The following is a 19,768-nucleotide window of genomic DNA, read 5'->3' as shown; positions in this document are numbered from 1 at the left end:
TGCTCACCTGTTGCTCTGGATCCACATTCTGCAGTTCTATGAAATCATGAAGGGAAGACACTCAAAAACAGACACTTTTTTCCTAAGTTGCCTTTGTTGAAGTAGATAAGGGGTTCACACACTGAACTCATTTATTCAGTTGTTCTCATGATTGTGCACTATTATTGAGGCGCAACCTTTTCCTCTTCTGTTGGTGACTCCGGCACAGCCTATCCCCACCACAAGTATTACTAAGTGGAAGTTTCCTTCCTCTTCCCTGTGCCCCCCAAACCCTGGACATGGTGAAAACTTTATATTCTCTTGCAAAAAGAAGTAATTTGGGGGGTGACCTGATGTAGGGATCCAGCCAGTAACGTCATAGGTGATGCTGAGTGGCTACAAACAAAAAAACGCTGTTCTCATTTAAAATGTTAGTGGTTTAGGGTGACAGGCTATAGTAAGAAGATGTAAAATAAAAGATGTTTCACTTTACCTGAACATGTGTTTATTCTCTTTATCAATGAAACAAAAGGGCTTCATTTTTATGATTTCCCTTGTTCTCTTGCAAAGTCAGAAAGCAGATTATCTAAGTAGGTATCATTACCACCAATTCATCCGTGAGATCATTTTTTATCACTTGCTTTAATCTAAGCCTGCTCTACTTTGCGCTCCCTAGCCACAAATTTATGATCACTTGTCAAGGATGACGTGGTCAGAAAAGTTTGGGAAACACTGGACTGGTCTCTTCCAGCCTTAACCATGTTTACCTTCATGGTGGTTCTCAACCCCAGCTGCATATTAGAATCAGCTAGGGATCTTTATAAAACTCCTGGTCCCTGGCCTTATCCCCCAAAACTGAGGTATTGTTGGTATGGGGTGGGGCCGTGGCATTGGCGATTTGTTTTAAGCTCCCCAGTCATTCACATTGGCGGTCAGGATCTGCATTTTTGGCTGCGATGAAAAATGAGAGATGCAGTCAGACAAGCAGCAGGAAGGACTGTGTCTAGGGAGGTGACTGAACTGTCTGAGGGTTTGGGCATCGTGCAGACACAGTGAGGCATGCCCATGACCTCAAGGCCGCCCGCCTGTGAGCTCAGGCCTAGCTGCTCCGTCGCCACACTGGTGAGAGAGAGTCAGGCCCGCTGGACCCTCAGGCAAACTGACCAACCCCTCATTGGAAAACCCATAGCCCCCTGGGTTTTGTGAGAAGAAGTTGTTCCTTCACCCACTAACCCAGCTGGTTCTGTCGAACTGGTGAGTGGAGCCAGGAGCCATGCACACATCCCAAGGGAAGAGGTGAATAGAGTGCCAGCGGGTCCCGTGGGCCAGAGCTCTGACGCAAGGTGGGGGACGCAGCCCAGCTGTGTGGCCTGCGCCCACCCTCTGCTGCTTCCTTAAAGCCTCCCCACTTGGCATCCCGGCCTGGCAGGCCCTGTGGTCAGCCAGCACCACATTTTTCCCGTGACAAGAAACACCTCATAGCTGCCAGGACTCTCGGGGGGACCTCGGCTTCAGTTCCAAAGACTGTTTTCCCCTTAGTTGGCGTGGCAGTGAACAGATGTCAGTGGGGGAGAAGGAAGGCGGAGCCAAAGGAAAGGAAAATCCTCTCCGCCCTGGGCACACAGGCATTCTTCACATATTCTGGAAAAGGGAAGAAGGGCTGCAGTACGGAACTGGCTAGGAGACATCCTCACGATGACTTCATCCTGTTAGTACCCCAACCTGCGATCTCAGAGGCTTTCGTGGATTCATCATCCTAGTTAGAGTTTGGTGAGGGTGTGTGTGATCATGACCAGCACGCCAGGCATTTGACATGCATTGTGTGGGGTCCTCATAACAGCCCCCTGGACTGCGGAGTGGTAACCCCCTTGTGCAGATGAGGAACTGTGGCTCGGAGAAGCCAGAGTCAGAGAATCACTGCTGAGCAAGGGGGGCTTAACCCACAGCTGCTGCTGCCAAATCCCAAGAAGCATCTCTGTAAGGTGTCAGTCACTGCTTTTTTTGCTATTTGTGAATGATGTTTACACTAGAAATCCTGAAAAATACAGAAAGCTATGAGGAAATATAATCACAACCACTCTTATCATCCCATCACCCTGAGGTTACCATCATCCACATATCTTTCTTATGTGTCTGTGTCTGTGTGTGTGCTCTGTTTGAACACTATTGTACATGCAATTGTATACCCTGGTTTTTCACTTAGCATCATTTTTTGCATCTCACCTTTCCTGGAGCATGACAGCTCTTGGCTGAATAGTATTCCATCTACACAGGCCTGTCAACATTTACAACTATGACCCTGTTGTAATATTTCCCTTATTTCCCCTTTTTGGTTAGTAATATAAAGGACCAAAAGATGCAGTAAGCACCCCTGAACATTTTCCTCACATGCCCCGCTTGTATCTTTAGCATCAGATTCCCCATGTAGAATCACCGAGCAGAGGAGCTGAGAATATGTAAAGACAACATCAGGACTGCAGGCAAGTGTGGCACACAACCTCTTGCATGAACAGAGAGATCCCAAGGCCTGTGGCGGAGACCACACTCCCCTCAGGGCCTGCTAGTCGGGAGGATAATATGAACTTGGCTCTTTTGCAGATACCGGGAATCAGACTATAAATTGCCAGGCAGTTAATTACACCATTCTTGGAGGAAAGGATTTCAGTTAAAATAAAAACAGCTGAATCATTTTGAAAGCTCCTCTCCTCTTTGAGTCCCTTTTCCAATGGGAAAAATAAGTTTTCTGATTTCCCCCCTGCATGGATTACAAACCGCTCTCAGGAATCCAGGCTATTGAGAAAGAACACATAAAATAATAGATGCAGCAAAAGCTCAAATGTCCCCACTCACACAAAACATTCAGGGGTATGAGGAATGGCTGTAGCTTTCTTGTGCAACGGGATACACACAGCTGGGGGCATCCAGGCAGGTGGACTCTAGCTTTCTCCCCTCTGTCTTTCTCACCATGGCTAGGTACCCCTCCTGGCCTGATGTCTTTGGGGAGGCCCGGGCTTGGCTCTGCAAAGCAGGGAGGAGCCGAGGGGACCCAGGTCTCATCTGCGCAGGCAGATTATGAGAACTTGAATGTGCATGGAGAAAATGTGCGCTTACTATTACATCTTCATTTTAACCAGGCATTTTAACCTTCCCGACATGCTCCAGTAGCCAGCTCCTTGGCCAGCAAACAGGGTGTGAGGCTCTCCCCACCCTGCCTCTGCACCAGAGGCCCATTCTGAGTCAGGAGGTGCCTTGTACCCCGTCCTCCTGAAGCACTGGAGTTCCTTCCTCCCCCACATGAGCCCTCTCCACATCCAGGCCTGCACAGGCCACTTCCCCAGCCAGGAATTTCCTCGGCCAGGAATTCCCTCCCCCTCCTTCTCCAACTGGCCTGGGTCCTTCACAACTCAAACAATGTCACATCCTCTGGGTGGCTCTTCCAAGCCCAGGGCTGAATCAGGTGCACCTGTCTGCCTTCCCTTGGACCCTCAGCCTCGCCTCCCCAGCAGGAGGGTGAGTCTGCGCTCTCCCGGGTGGATGGACAGACGTGGGGCTGCCTTCTAGATGGGCTCCTGGACCCCAGGGACCAGCACAAGGCCAGACCCAGAGTCAGGTGCTGAGTCAATGTGCAATAGCTAGAAAGAAGAGAGGTGTTCAATTTAATGGGTATTTATTAAGTGGCTATTAGGTGCCAAGTGCTAGTTTCAGAGTTGGAGAAGCAGTGATAAAGCAGGTGAATACCCCTGCCTTCAAGGAGCTTACATTCTGTTGAGGAGCTTACATATTGGAAAGGGAAGAAGAGAGGAAGGGAGGCAGGGAGAGAGGCAAGGGAAGGGAGAGAGTGGGGGTGTGTGTGCAAGGGAGGGCTGGGGAGGGACAGAAAGTCCCTGACTGCCCAAACCTCCCAAATTGAAGGTCGTGATGCCTAGTGGTCCTGGGCACCACTGCCCACCCCCACAAAGCACTTCGCGGCAGGCCTCCTGGCACAAACGGACAACACACGGCCTGTGTTGGGCGGTGCCCAAATAGCTTGTCGATAGAGACCGTGTCATCTTGTGAACTCTGACTTGACAATGTCAGTGAGGGCTCACTGGGGTGAAAGCATGGACACATGGGGAACAGGGAAGAGATGGCCGCTTGAACCAGAAAGCGCAGGCCAGTGGTTCCCCACTGAGGGTTGAAGATTCTGGGGAAATCCACGACTGGAGTCTGCAATCCCTTGCAGCATGCAGGGCAGATGCACTGGCCACACGCATGAGCACGCCTCCGCCCATGTGTGAGGAAAGGTCGTCATTTTAAACCTGACTGTTTAAGATTTACTGGAAAGCATTGCTGAATTCACAGCAGCCTTTTGTCATTGTTCGGTCTCTATTTCTGTTTTTACCTAGAAGATTCAGAGTCCAAATTCCATCCTTAGACCAGCTGAAGGAAAAAATCCTCTGGGGTGTGAACGGGTCCTGGTCATCGGCTCTCACCCACCTGAGAAGGAGAAGCCTGAACCCAGACACCGCAGCTGCAGTAAGTGGGAAACCACGGCACCCACCCCCGCAGACCGGGAGCCTTTTTTGTTTTCATTCCATTGTGAGTCGTTCACATGTCTCTATAACTTTGGGGTTACAGTTTTCCTCCTGCAAATGTGCCCATGCTCCACTCAGTTGGGAGCTCTCTGAAGGGAAAGACTGGGTCTTATTTGCTTCTGGGTATCTAGCACCCAGCACAGGGGCGAGGGGGCGTGGCCAACAGGGTCCAAGTGAAGTTGTGCCCTCTCTTTAGAATAGAAAGTAACGATCTGAGGAGAAGGTGATTGAGGCCCTCAGACAAGGCAGACAGCAGCAGAGCTGCTCAACCTGTTAAGCTACTTAAGCTTTGAAGAGTAAGAAATCCATCCTCTGGAAACATGTATGCTAAATACATTTTTGGTCATCATTTTACTTTCTCATTCCCCTTGGTTTTCTAACAAAGGTCCCTTTGCAAATGCCAAGCAGGGGCTGCTGAAAGAAGGGAAAACAGTCAGGAGGTGCAGTGTGGCAAGCACTGCCCACTACTGGATTGAAAGCTCCCTTAAGGGAGATGACAGGAGGCTCAGGAGTGAAAGACCCCCACGCATGGCGACTTCCATGGGACAGTGTCAGGGTGATTGGCCTAGCCCACCCTCTCCACCCAAAAATTCTTCTTCCAAAGCAAGCTATTTCCCATTCAAGCTTAAAGGCGGCTGTCTTTTGTTTTACCAGGTGGGCCTGACGGGCCACTTGCATTCTCCACGTGGTGGGAGGCTGAACTTCGGCCCTCCCCTCCACTCCAGCTCAGCCCTGCAAGTTTTGACAGGGGTCTGTTCTTCAATCCCCTCAGTGCCCAAAGGTCGCAGGAGCCATTCCTCACACAGGTCATGCTCCAGCGAGAACAAATGCCACAAGTGATGCTCAGTGACCACCTGACTTTGAACATGGCAGAGGGCAGAGCGCTCACTGGCTTAGATGTCAGAAGGCCTGGCTTCTAGATCAATGCCTCTTGCATCTGACCTGCTGTGTGACTCCTCCAGCCCCACATTCCTCAACAGGCACATTAAGTCCACAGTGAGACCACCGACAACAGCGGTGAGAGACAGAGAGGAACGAAAGCATCCAATGAGCCATTTAAGTCTCAGTGTACATGTGGAGCTTTGTGTAATCGCTAAAAGCAACATTTCATGGGAAGGCTTTTGGAATTGCTTCCATAGGGAAAATGGGGAGGCACAAGCACCTCTTTGGCACTGGGCACAGACTCAAGGTGTTGACCCAGCTGGGTGCCTTTAGACAAGTCCCTTCCCCTTTCTGGGCCTCGGCAGTCAGGCCTCATGAGGCCCATAATGGTTCCTGACTGAATTTTTGGTGACCCTGCCCAAGCCAGAGAAGCACAGGACCAGAGAAGGCAAATTCACCACCTTCCTTCCTGACACCCAGTCTACTTTGTAAAGGCCAAAGATGATCCTGAGAGTCATAACGTGAGCCTTCCCCATGACTCTATTATTCCATCGCCCTGAGAATTTTTATGACTCTGCTTGCTCATGTGTCTAAACCAGGAGAAGAATAAATCTCTTGCTTGCAAAGTGGAGGAAGTCCTAGTGGACATGTTAGTGTCCAGCTTTCCAAGGAAGATGTTTTCAACACATGGAAATACCATCAAGCAGTCCAGGAATTTCATGGTATTTAAGCGAAAATGGGTTTGCCTCCCCTCCCTACTCTGTGCAACTACTGTCCCAAGGGTCTGTAGGGGTGACAGGTAGGACAGAAACAAAGTGAGCCCTGGCAGAGTGTTCCACGTCTCCAAAGGTCCTCCTCACATAGGTCATGTCCCCTTGCCAAGGCGATGGCTGCCAGATCCAGGGTCTGTGACCTCAACTAATGGTGGACTGGTTGTAGTCTAGCGGGGTAAGGCTCATTTTTTCCTGCCTCACATACAAGCTCCCCTCACACCAGAGGTAAGATGTAAACATAAATCAGTTGCCACAGAGTTGGAAAATGAAGGGGCAGGAATTTTACATCAAGACACAAAGTTTCCACTATTCAACCCCAACTGGCTGCGTTCAAGCTGAATAATCACAAGAAGTAACAGAGCATCTTTCCCACAGCAAGTTCACGGGCTTGTGTAACGTGATAGCTCCCCAGCGCTGGTCCATACCTAGAGCTGCCTAATGCTTCAGTAACTTCTTGCTCATCCAGGAGGTGGGAGCCCTCCCCTCCTTTGCCAATGGCCTGACTGCTTTTGTAATTATCATTCAAGCGCCTACACACCATACACAGATGTCTGAGAGAGGAATGATGAAGCCAGGGTTGACTAGGCAGGTGTGCAGCTGTTTCCCACTGGCCTTGACCACGCCATTCTTGAGAGGAGGGCACAGGGCACACAGGGCACAAATACAATAAAACGGATCCCACTGGCAGCCAGATGCCAGGACGACTTCCAGTTATAGAAGGTGGGGCTGTGCCAAGGGTGCGGCTATAACCGCAGCCAGAGGAGCCGGCTACAGTGCTGCACCAGACCCTCTCCTCTCTTCTTCCACCATCCCCCCCCCCCACCGCCCTTAGCAGTGGCAAGAGCTCCTAGAACAGTCTCAAAGGGGTTCAAGTTACCAAAGAACAACCTTCAGTGGAGGAGAGGGGGTTGCCAGGCAACCAGGCCAGCCCAGTCCCACACTTGTAACCTTGAAGTTGGGGGTAGGTGGGTTGTGAACCCCACTGTGTCGAGGACACAGTGGGCTCCTTTTATGCTAGCTTTCTGCTCTTCTATCTCTCTCCTCGTCCTCCCCCTGTCCTCCTACAAGGCCTGCCCCCCCACCCCAGGATCTGGGCCCAGTCTGCAAGCTGGTCTCTGCAAGCCTGAAGGTTATGGGCCAGTCTGACCTGCCATTGCTCAGTCTGTAGGTGGCGGCCAAGCTGTCCCTGCTGGGAGACTAGAATCTGCTGCCCCGTCAGGGGTCACTCACTCTGCCCATGTTGCTTCCAACCTTCCTGTCTCCTTCCCTGCGCCTGGGGTCAAACAAAAAAGCAGAATGGCCAGTAAGGGAAAAGGAGTACGGGCAGGAAGAGGCCCAGGGGAAGGGAAAAAAAGACAAGAACTGACAGCCATGGGAAAAGGGTATGTATTCATGTGGAGTGCAAGTAGAATAGATGGTCTGCTGAAGCTTCAGTGTTGTTAAGCTTATGCCCAAGTGACAAGGGCGGTGCTAGACAGGGCAGTGCCCCCATGCCCCATCTCTCTATGAGGTTAGCACTCGTGCTCAGATCTTTGCAGAGAAGATCTCATTTCAGTGCTATACAACCAAAGCTCCTGAGGAGAAAAGCGTGCTGGGCAAGCTCAGAGGGAGCCTGAGGCCAGGCCATAAGGCTAGCCTAACCCAGGCCATTGGACTGGAAAGGGAAAAACCAAGCCTTCTTGCCCAGTGAAGGGAGCTGTGTTCCATTTAGGCAGCAGCCCCCTTGTGCCTCTGAGCTGAGAGACCTGTGGTGCTCAAAGGCAAGAGACCACAGGGAAGATGGGAGCTGGCCACTCTCTCAGGTCTCTTGTAAGTTTCAAAGGAGCCACAGGAGTGCACTTTGTCCTCAGAACTGTTGCCCAGCCTTGAAAGAGATTCATCTCAGGAAACCATCTCTGTAACTCAGGGGATCCTCGGGAAGGGGCAGGTGCCCAGGCAACCTCGTGAAGTCACACTTTCCCTCAAGTGGCAGGAGCTCTCTCTTGCAGGGGACAGAAGGGTACAAGTTGCAAAACAGCCTCCTCCCTGTCCTTAATTTACCCTGCTGAACTCAGTAGGTGGCCCTCTGCAAGTTGTGTGGGGATTCTGAAAACTGCTCCCCAAGCTGACTTATCAAATTTCCCCTAGGCTAATCCTGGTAGTCAGTGGGGTGGGGGAGGGGGCACAACAATGACCTTCTCACCCTCTTTGTTAACTGAGAACTGAGCAGACAGGGCCCCAGCTCTCCAGGTCCCAAGCCAGCAGGGCTTTGCAGTCCCCCATCCACATTCCCTCTGGCAGTCATCTGTGTCTCCCACCCTTCTTCCCTCAGGGTGGTGTTTCTCCACCAGTGACCACCACCTTCTGCCTCAGAGGTCAGAGACCTTATTGAAGAGGGGTATGGGAGCTGACTCTCCTCTCTTACTGGCAGGGGTGGGGGCAAGTGGCCTCCACGGCAGGAAGGGGCTGACCAGGGAACTCCCCAGGGAGCTGCAAGCTTGTACTCAGAAGTCACCCAGTAGTCCGCCCCTGCCTCCACCTAAACGTTTTTGGCCACACTGCTCCTCCTCACCCCTAACCTTACAGAGGAGCCAATGGGCACGGATCCCTGGCATGCCCCAGGTATGGCCAGCATTTCCAGCACATCCAGTCCCCTTGCTTTCAGTAACAGTCCCACACTCTAAGGGCCACTGCATTTGCACCATTCCTCATGCAGAGCTGGCCGTGCAAAGGAGTATAGGACAAGGACTCCTACGCTCTCACGGCTTCTGCCAGGGCTAGGTCAGGGCCGCTGGGTTTCTCAAGCATGGCTGGCCCCTAAAGAAATCCCGAAACTGAAGACAGTTGCTTTAAATGGCTATCTAGGGCACATAGGTGCTGCCGGCCCCTAAGGCCCCTAGGAGTGGGGTCCAGCAAAGCCAGGGTCAGGGTCCCCTTCACCACAACCGGTCTGCAGCCACTCGGGGCACGGAGGCCCCTAAGGCCAGGGAGAAGAGGAGGGAGGGTGCTCAGGCAGTCTTCAGAGTAGGAGCCTCGGTCAGGCTCCAGCGCGAAATCGCCGAGATTGAAGCCAGTGGGCACCACCGCCAGGCTCTCCCCTCCCTCCCCCCTCCATACACCCCCCCCCTCGGCCTTTCCTAGGTGGCCGAGATTCTAGTCTGGGGCAAAGATGCCAGGGCTGCGGCCACTAGGTTCGCGACGCCGCCGCAGGGATGTCGACGCCTCGGGCCAGGGGTGTGTGCTGAAGCCGAAGCCGACCCTGGCCCTGCGGCTCCCCAGTGCCCATGAGGGCCCCCTCCTTCCGTCCCCCGGACCCCAGGAGGCGGCCGGCCAGCCCAGGGCCAGGAGTCCGGAGCGCACAAGGCCATTTGGGACAGCCCGGCTGGGTCGGGTCCGGCAGCAGGAAGTTCCAGCGGGAAAGCGGCGGGTGGGGAGTCGGGGAAACGGGATCCCCACACTCCGCCAGGGGAAGGGGGAGAAGGGAAGGGGAGGGCCGGGGAAGGGGCTGGGCACAGAGCCCGGAGCCGCTGGCGCCCCCAGAGGTGGGGTAGACGCGGGGCGGCCGGCCGCCCGGGCGCGGTTTACCTAGCTCGTCCTCGTCGTCCTCCCGGCAGAGCAGGCGGCAGGGAAGGCGGCGGCGGAGGCGCGCGGTGCGCCGGGACAGGCTGTGGGTGCGGCGCCCCAGGGCCAGCAGGTGCCCCTCGAGGTCCTCGAGCAGAGCCAGCGAGTGGCCGCACAGGTCGGCGAGCTGCCGGAGCAGGCTGAGCGCGGCCAGGTGGCTCACGTCGCGGAGCTCGGCCAGCGGCTGCGGTGGGCGGCTGGGGCACAGGCGCCGGGGCAGCACCGTGCGTCTGTAAAACGGCATCCCGGGCGCGGGCGCGGGGCACTAGCCCCGCGGCGCCGGCGGCGGGTACAGAAAGGCGCCCCTGGGCGGCGGCCCGGCTCTGGTCTCGCGGCCCCTTTGGCGCCGGAGACGGCGGCGGGGCGGCCGGGCCCACGGATTCCCAGCCTGGGGCGCCGGTTCCCCCCGGGGCTGCACACTCGCGGGAGCCACCGGTCGCTCTGACTCCTGTTCGCTGGGCTCCTCCTCCTCCCCGCCTTTCTCCACCTCCTCTTCCCTGGCTCTGCTACTTCGGGATCCCCCTAGCCACCTTTTCCCCCCTTCTTTTGCACTCAGAGATTCGCAGATGAACGCTTGATCCTGGAGCGGAGGGAAAGGGAAGTAGGAGTAAAAAGAGCGAGCTGGAGCGTGAAAGGAGGAATGTCTGCGTGAGTGGAGTGTGTGTGTGTGAGCGTGCCTCTGTATGTGTGTGTGGAGGGGGGTTCCCTATTGCATGTGTCCCGCTGTCCTCCTGCGGAATTCGAGCCCCAGTACTGAAGGTTACACTTGCTTCCTGCTTTGTTTTGTAACTTCAACTTTTTCTTCATAAAAGAATGAAAATTCAAGCGCACAGGCGCCCACACTAGAGAGTTAGCAGCGGAGACTGGCCAGTCTGGCTTCATGCATGTAGCTTTCCACCCCAGAAGTGTCCTGGGTCCAGGCGCTGGCAAGAGCACGCTATGAGTACAGCCTTCCAACGCCCAGGAGCTTGGAAATGAGAGGGGGGCACCAAAGAGCTTACTGCAGTGCTCAGAAGTATGGTGTCTCCAGGGGTGCCACAGTGCCTGGGCTGAGCGAATGAATGAAAACCACCTTCTCTGGGACAAGACATTCATTTCGGGAAAGAAAGGCTCTGCTGCACCATAGTTTAGGCCTAAGGAGCCCAGGGCCGCCTTCTCCTCCTGGCCGGGTCCAACTGCTGAGATGGACTCCCATCTCTGTGGGCATTGGGCTCCTGGGGTGCCCACTAAGGCGGGGGTATGGGAGCCAGGTGATGCATGCTTTCCATGAGGGCAACCCTGTGCTCATGTCCTGGTTCCTCTCCATTCTAGAAGGTAGAAAAGAGGGGTTCACCGGCATCCTCAGTAAGGCAGAGTCCCTGTGTGCTCAGGGAGTTTCCACTCAGACCATTTCAGTGGTCACCCCCCCCCAACCCGTTCTGTCATTTCACCTCTAGCAGCTTTAGTTACCCCTGTGGTCAATGGTGGTCTGAAAATATTACCTCTAGTAAGATCTCTTGGGAGGGGGAAACAGCACATTCACATAATGCTTATTACAGAATATGCTTACAATGGCTCCATTTTATTGTTAGTTATGGCTGTTAGTCTCATACTGTGCCTAATTTATAAAGTAAATGTGGCCATAAGTATGCATGTATAGGAAAAAAGCATAGTACAGCGAGATTTCCGGCACGACCCCTGGTCTCAGGTGTCCATGGGTGTCTTGGAATGCTATCCTTGCAGAGAAGGGGACTACCATGCTTTCAAAACAAGGTGCTGCCAGGAGCTGCTCCTCCTAACTGCTCTTTTGACTTTGGTATGGTTCCACGTCTTCCTTCTGGCAACCCTCTCTTCATCTTCCACTCAAACGTGTTCCGTCCAAATAGTCCCTCATAGGCTACTGGTAAAACACCTTGAACAGCACACCTGCAGCTGCACTGACAGGCCTGAGGCAGCCTGTCTGCATTCATTCCTCTAGAGAATGGTCCTGTAAGCAGCGCAAGAAGCCTCTGTGACCACTTCAGAGTCATCCAATCACCCTGTTCAACAGTCACTCCCTGTTCAGTAATTGGAACTTGGGTACTAGAAGAGATGGGGTCAAATGAAGACAGAAGAACAAACAGATGGGACAAAAGACAGCCCCTTCTCTGTACTTGTAGCATCCAGTCACTGGATGAGGAGCTGACATTCTCTACTTGGCAAACTGAGACCTGAGCCAAGAGAGTGAGTGGCAGGAAGTAGGGACTTGGCTGGACTCTCCTGAGATACTTTTCCTTGACCTATGAGTTGTTTAGCCGTGATCTCTGCTGGGGAGGAAAAGAAACGAGTTACCAGCAGATGGAAGGAGACTGTGTGGCAGAGTCCCACAGCCTGCCCCGCAGCCTGCAGGTGGCAGGCTGGGGCTGAGCCTGGTGATTGAGCCGCCCTCACCACTCTGATCTCTGAAGCTGATGAATCTCTCAGGCTCTATAAGAACAAGCTCCACTCCAAGCAAATCAGCGTGCCCTCCCCCAAGGTGAGCCGCTCACCCCAGCCTCTTCAAGGACTGGACCTGGCTTTCATCAAGAAAACATCAAGGACTGGCGGCAGGGCCCTCCTCCCTGCTCGGGACCGGCGTGGGACTGCATGTACCAAGGAAGATGTCCAGGGATTATAAATTTTCGTCTTCTTTCTTATCTCCAGTCTCCTCCCGACAGGAAAGGTGAACCCCCAAGTGAGAGGCAGGCTGGAGGTAGAGCCTTGAGGGGGTGTGGGGTAAAGGGGCCTGGCTCTTCACTGAGGAGGGAGAGAGTTGGGATTCCTGCAGTGCTTTGCCCCAGCCACGCCCACCAGGGCAGGAAAGCAGCTACCCTCAGGGGTCCAGTCCAGGCCTCCACATCGCCCTCTGGCACCACATGCACACAAATGTCCTTCTTCAGTAGGAACAGTGTTTCCTTTGTGACCGTATTGTCCCTCCCACTAGACTGCTAGCGCCAGGAGGGCAGGAACCTTGTCTGCCTGCTCACTGCTGTTTGCCCAGTGCCACGCCCATGACTGGCATCCTGCAGGTGCTCAGAAAGTGGGTACTGGTGATGAATCAATGCACCTGGATTTTCGCACAACCCCATGGGAGGAGCCTTACTGAAGGATTCCCATTGGCCTTGGTGGCAATACGCAGTCACCGTGGCCTCCGGGGCGGGACACTGCCGGGTGTAGGGAAGAGGTGCCTGAGAATGAGAACATTTCTTCTGGAGGCTGGGAAAAGGCAGGGGGGGAGGGCGAGGCTGCTCTGGTTACCTGCAACCAAGTGCCTGGGCAGAGGTGCCTGAGGGCACTCCGTGATCAAACAGTTGCTTTGATTTCCCTTAAACCTTGGCCTGATGCATTCCAGATGAGAGAGATGGAAAGCTCAGAGGGGATAAAGGAGAGGCCCCCAGCAGCTAAGCCCACCCAAAAGTGCTGGGTGCTTCCTACCCACCCACCGGCCTCCTGGCGAAACCCGTGGCAATTTATTCTGAACCTGTGCTGGGAGCTGACATCTGAGCTCCAGGCGGCCCACCTGTAGGATCCCCTGTGGGTCGGACCTGGAAGCAGTGACTAAGAGAGAGTGGCCGGAGAGACAGGAGGGACATGGGGGACGGTGACCACACAGGAGCCGCAGGCCCCTGCTTTCTTTACCACCTCTCGGCCTGCCTACTTAGGTGTTTAAGAACCTAGAATTTCAAGTTAAAAAATGAGCTTGAAGGAATAGATAAGGAACACAGGCTGTGCCATTTCTGTTCCTACAAGTAAACCATTTCCACAGCTGCAGAATGGGGGCTGAGCAAGCACAAGCACCCGCCCGGGGGCTCAGGGCAGCCCTCAGCCTTACTTCCCCAAGAGAAAGCAGAAAGCTGCCGTCACCTCTCAAATATCTCACAGAACAGCAGGAGCAGTGTCTTGGTGGCTGAGAGGCCAGTTTTCTCCTTGACATTCCCCTGTATTCGGCTGTTTATCCCACCTCAGCCCCTCTAGCCATGAAACACAGGAAATTCTTTCCCTCCTGAATGAAAAAAGATGCATAGCCATCGAGGAATAGAAAGGCTCCTGCCAACTCCAACACTGCCTTCTGCTGTCACCTGCTTCTAAGCATCTGTCCCAAGAGTGATGAGTAAGAGTCGGCAAGGGTGAGATTGACTTTTGACTTTTTTTTTTTAATGCCATTTGCCCTTTGGGGTTGATGCTTGACCCTGTAACTCAGAACTCAAGTCAACCCTCTCTCCTGAGAGGGGCCCAGAGAGGTAGCCGAGAGAGAGCAAAGTGTCTGGCTTTGGGCTTTTCAGCCAGGGGAGTGCCCAGGATTCAATCAGCAGTGCAGACCAACCCTTGCTAATCAATGCCATACTCTGGAGAGTGGGCGAGGGCAGCAGAGTAGTGCCCAGGATGTGAGCGCATAGAACAAGCTTCTGCCCTAGAAGCAGCAGAGTCTCAGACAGGGGAGGGCTGCCCCCAGCGCTAGGCCCCCAGGGCCCGACTGGGACCTCACACAGCCATCAGTCACCTCCCAGGGCAGTAGAGGGTAAGCCCAGGATGGCTCAAGGTCCTAAAATAAATTCCTTTCAGCACAGACTCAATGCTTCACACACTCACAGGGCAAACCCTTCAAGAATTCCATGAGGAAACAAACCTTTATTTCAAAAATAAACTTTGATGTTATTTGAACTTTAGCCCTGACTCTGAGAACAGACTGAAACCACAAGAAACATGTGTGGCAATTGCAAGAAATAGAAAGTGGACAGGTCCTGTCCTAGGTGGCCCCCCCCCTCACCATCATGCTTCCCCTTACTCACCACCTGCATTGTTAGGAGGACACGGCAACTCCAATTAGGAGCATCCACACGTTGTTGCATTAGATGGGTAATTTTGTGTGAACATGCTTGCTTTACTCAGGAGAATTCATATTGTGCACATCACCCGTCTGTCCTACTCCACTTAAGAATCATCATCCCACTGCTGCAAACGCCAATCTCCCCCCAGCATCCTAAAGCAGCACGTACAAATCCTTAATCTCCCCCCGGAGAATTAGGTCCTTCACGCGGCAGTGTCTTCTGCGTGTTTGATCAAGGCTGGATTCGGGTAGCAACCATGTCTACCTCTACAGCATTAATTGGGAGTTGCTCTGCAAGTCAGGACTTCGTGGGTAATTAGGGGGAGATTCAAAACCAGGATAACTCACATTTCAGCTTAGCAAGCGGCCAAATACGGTAAGCCACGCAACAGCCTTGCCTCTGAGGTGGCAAGTTATGTAGCACAGCATAGCAGTGTCAGCCTCACAGGGGCCTTAGAGACCCACTGGTCTGAGTAAAACCCCCAGCCCCATTGCTGGCTCTCAGACAAGTTATGCAAACTCTCTGTGCCTCGGATTTGTCGCCCATTACACCCATTACGTAGATAAGGCAACACTTGAGGGCTGTGGGAGTGCGGCTGCACTCACTGTCTACAGGGTTAGGCCATTTGCATTGATCCGGTCTTATGCCACACCGGTTGTTACATAATGGAAATCCTATCCCTAAAATTGGTGTAATATCGCCTCTTACCTTGTAGGATGGTAACAATTACATGAGCTCATGTACGTAAAATGCTTAGCATGTGCTTGGCACACAGCAGACACTCCAGAAATGTTACCAGCCGTATAAACAATAGCTTCCCCTTTCTCCCTTCTTTATCCTTGTTCAACATAACCTCAAGCCCTTGTTCAGAGTTTATATAGTAGCAAAGAAGTTACGGTAATCAAGAGATGTCCAAATCTTTTCCTTTTCCAAACTGCCTCTGATTTATCAAAGGCTTCCTCACATTCAGGTGTCTCAAGGTCTTTTTCAAGCTTTTTCTCGGCCAATAAACATCTAAAGGCATGGTCAGATCAAGAATTTTCTTTGCACAAAGAAATGGAAAGACATCCCCTGATCATGGATTGGAAGAATAAACATTATTAAAATGGCAATCCTACCAAAAGAAATTTACAGATTCAATGCTATTCCAATAAAAATTTCAATGACATTCTTCAAAGAAATAGAACAATTATTCATGAAATTCATATGGAATCACCAAAAACCCCGAATAGCCAAAGCTCTCCTGAAAAAAAAAGAAGGGAATGGAGGCATCACACTCCCAGACTTCAAACTATACTACAAAGCCATAATCATCAAAACTGCATGGTATTGGAACAAAAACACACAGACCAATGAAATCAAATAGAAAATCCAGAAATAAACCCACAGATTTATGGTCAACTAATCTTTGACAAAGGAGCAAAGATTATGCATTGGAGCAAAGAAAGTTTGTTCAATAAATGGTGCTGGGAAAACTGGGTCGCTGAATGCAAAAGAATGACGCTTGACTACTACCTAACACCATACACAAAAACCAACTCAGAATGGATTAAAGAACTAGACATAAGACTTGAAACCATAAAATACGTAGAAGGAAATATAGGCAAAAAAATACGTGATATGCACATCAAAGACATCTTTACAGACACATCACCCAAAACAGTGATAGTGAAGGCAAAGATAAACAGCTGGGACTACATCAAATTAAAGAGCTTCTGCACAGCAAAAGAGACAATAACCAAAACAAAGAGAAACCCCACCAACTGGGAGAACATTTTTGCACCCAACACTAATGATAAAGGACTGATCACAAAAATCTGCAAAGAGCTGATGAGACTCAACAACAACAAAGAAAATAATCCAGTCAAAAAATGGGCAGAAGAGCTAAAAAGGAACTTCTCTGAAGAGGAAATGCAAATGGCCAACAGGCATATGAAAAACTGTTCAACATCACTTGTAATCAGGGAAATGCAAATCAAAACTACAGTGAGATACCATCTTACACCAGTGAGAATGGCACATATTAAAAAAAACTAGCAACAACAAATGTTGGCGAGGACGTGGAGAAAAAGAAACTCTCCTGCACTGTTGGTGGGAGTGCAAACAGGTCCAACCACTATGGAGAGCTGTGTGGAGATTTCTGGACCTACTAAACATAGAGCTTCCATATGATCCAGCAATTCCACTCCTAGGGATTTACCCGAAGGACACAGAAACATCAATTACAAAGAGCACCTGCACCCCTATGTTTATAGCAGCAATATTTACAATAGCTAAGCTTTGGAAACAACCCAAATGCCCAAAAATAGATGACTGGATCAAGAAGACGTGGTGCATATACACCATGGAATATTACTCAGCATTCAAAAAAGGTAAACACATGCAATTTGCAGCAACATGGATGGCGCTGGAAGGGATCATGCCCAGCGAAATAAGCCAGAAAGAAAAAGAAAAATACCGGATGGTCTCACTCATAGCAGGAATCTAGAAAACTTAAATAAGGGACCAGGAAAAAGAATAACTATAAGAAAGACAATATCAAAATCAACAAACAACTATGAACCAGAGACACTCTATGGGGGGTGGGGAAAGTAGGGATTGGGGTCAGAATATGGGGGTTGTAATTGTATGGGGAATATAAAAATGAAATTTAAATTAAAAAAATAAAACTGCTTTAGAGAAAACAGTTTGAAAAAAAATTTTCTTCATATATGCTCCCTCATCCTTTATTTCTTTCTCCTCCTTTTGGGGTACATATACTACCAATATAGTGATCTTTTGATAGTGCCCACAGGGTCTTCACTGTTCATTTTTTGCCGTTTCTCTCCTCTGACTTGATGATTTCAAGGGTACTGATTCTTTTGCCTGATCCATTCAGCAATTGCAGTTCAGTTATCCCATTTTCTAGCTCCAGAATTCTTGCTTGCTTTTTATTTTTTGGGCTCTATGTCCTTCATTTATTGACGAGAATGACATATTTGGAGAAATCAAATTCCCTGAAAATATTGCTTCTCCTTTTCTTTTTCAACACTATCCAGCTATTGAAGAGGAACACTATATTGAGCTGGCATAGTACAATCATTCCTCTGAGCTCCCCAAACATTTACAGGCACACTTCGATTAGCATATCTATCCTGAGTCTCACTTAATTTAGAGATTGACTTACTGCTTGGTTCTTTTAAGAATATTTTTGATACCTTTCTGATATTCTCATTTTGTCCACGCATAGTTTTCCCAATCTTGTTGTCTATCTGTGTTCTGTCTTAGTTTATTACACATCTTTATGACAGTTCTTTTAAATTGTCAGGGGCCTCACTGGTGGTGCAAGGGGTTAAGTCTCAGCACTATGAAGCTCTCCGCAGCCATTGCAGCACCAGTTCGATCCCCGGCCAGGGAGCTAACCCACATGGCACAGCAGACCTCTCCTGTCTTCCCTGCTGCTCCCCTCAGCAGTGTATTTCAGGAGATCTGCCTGTTCTGCTCCCCACTCTGTCTCTGATGAATCCTCTCACCCACCACACCTCTGGCCTGTACCCCAGTTCTTGTGTGCATAAGTAAATAAATCTTTAAATAAATAAACAAAGAAATTCTTTGTCAGGCATCTCATAGATATGCATGTCTTTAGGGTCACTTTCTGGAGTTCTAGTTTGTTCCATGAATTGGCCCATATCTCCCTGCTTCTTGCGTGCCCTTAAGTCTTTTCTGGGCTTTGGGCACTTGAAAAACAACCGCCTCTCCCAGTCTTTCCATATTGACTTTGTGCAAAGGAAGACCTTGTCCAATCAGCTCAGCTGAAGGTTCTAGAACCAACGCCCCCACCCAAAAAAAAAAAAAAGAAAAAAAAAAAAAAACCTTTCCGGTCTCTTGTTTCCCTTGGAATCTGCCTGTGAACTGCCTTCCAAGATGCTTCTTGCCTCCGTTTTCAACAGCTTCCAGATTCTGACACCAGTGCCATCAGCACATGGCAGAAACCAGCCCTTCAAGTAGTCCCCAGACAGACCAGAAAGTTGGCTTCATCCATTCTTCTGTTTCTATCCCAAGGGAGGAGCTCCAGTTTGGGGGAATTCCTCCCACTTGTTCCTGGCTAGGCCACATAGAGGAGGGGCACTAATGAGGGCACCAAATGCCATGACGTTTCCTATCCATTTTGCTGTAGGTTTTACAGTGGCCTCTGCTGTATCTTCTTTTTTTTTTTTTTAAATAATAAATTTTATTTTTATATTCCCCCATACAATTGCAAACCCCCCATTCTGACCCCAATCCCTCCCCTCCCAGCCCCCACCCCCCAAAAAGTGTCTCTGGTTCATAGTTTTTTGTTGATTTTGAGTTTCACTTTCTTATAGTTATTCATTTTCCTGGTCCCTTATTTAAGTTTTCGAGATTCCTGCTATGAGTGAGACCATCCGGTATTTTTCTTTTTCTTTCTGGCTTATTTCGCTGAGCATGATCCCTCCCAGCGCCATCCATGTTGCTGCAAATTGCATGTGTTTATCTTTTTTGAATGCTGAGTAATATTCCATGGTGTATATGTACCACATCTTCTTGATCCAGTCATCTATTTTTGGGCATTTGGGCTGTTTCCAAAGCTTAGCTATTGTAAACAGTGCTGCTATAAACATAGGGGTGCAGGTGTTCTTTGGAATTGATGTTTCTGTGTCCTTTGGGTAAATACCTAGGAGTGGAATTGCTGGATCATATGGAAAATAATCCAGTCAAAAAATGGGCAGAAGAGCTAAAAAGAAACTTCTCTGAAGAGGAAATGCCAATGGCCAACAGGCATATGAAAAAATGTTCAACATCACTTGTCATCAGGGAAATGCAAATCAAAACTACCAAGAGATACCATCTCACACCAGTGAGAATGGCACATATTAAAAAAACGAGCAACAACAAATGTTGGCGAGGGTGTGGGGAAAAAGGAACTCTTCTGCACTGTTGGTGGGAGTGCAAACTGGTCCAACCACTATGGAGAGCTGTGTGGAGATTTCTGGACCTACTAAACATAGAGCTTCCATATGATCTGCTGTATCTTCTTAACTAGCCTGTAGGTTCTTGCAGAGGTGTTCTGGTCAATATCTTGTTGCTAACTTAGTGTCTCTGTGGGGGAAGGAGGGCCTGTGGCTTTCAAGTCTGC

The 19,768-nt window shown here is 50.5% G+C and overlaps 1 protein-coding gene across 2 annotated transcripts in view; it reads right to left on the bottom strand.

Moving 5' to 3' along the window:
- Nucleotides 1–10,052, bottom strand: part of NHSL2 (NHS like 2) — a gene marked incomplete at both ends in the record, with an annotated part of 287,609 nt that extends 277,557 nt beyond the window's left edge. For both annotated transcript variants that reach the window (XM_084259199.1, XM_084259200.1), the window contains one exon: nucleotides 9,773–10,052. In XM_084259199.1, the coding sequence (XP_084115325.1) occupies nucleotides 9,773–10,052 (280 nt within the window). The remainder of the gene's footprint in view (nucleotides 1–9,772) is intronic.
- Nucleotides 10,053–19,768: the final 9,716 nt, after the last annotated feature.

Source organism: Talpa europaea, assembly GCF_964194135.1.
Source record: "Talpa europaea genome assembly, chromosome: X".
NCBI classification, from domain to species: Eukaryota; Metazoa; Chordata; class Mammalia; order Eulipotyphla; family Talpidae; genus Talpa; species Talpa europaea.
The sequence above is the reverse complement of the archived record's forward strand: the minus strand, read 5'-3'. Positions and strand labels throughout refer to the sequence as shown.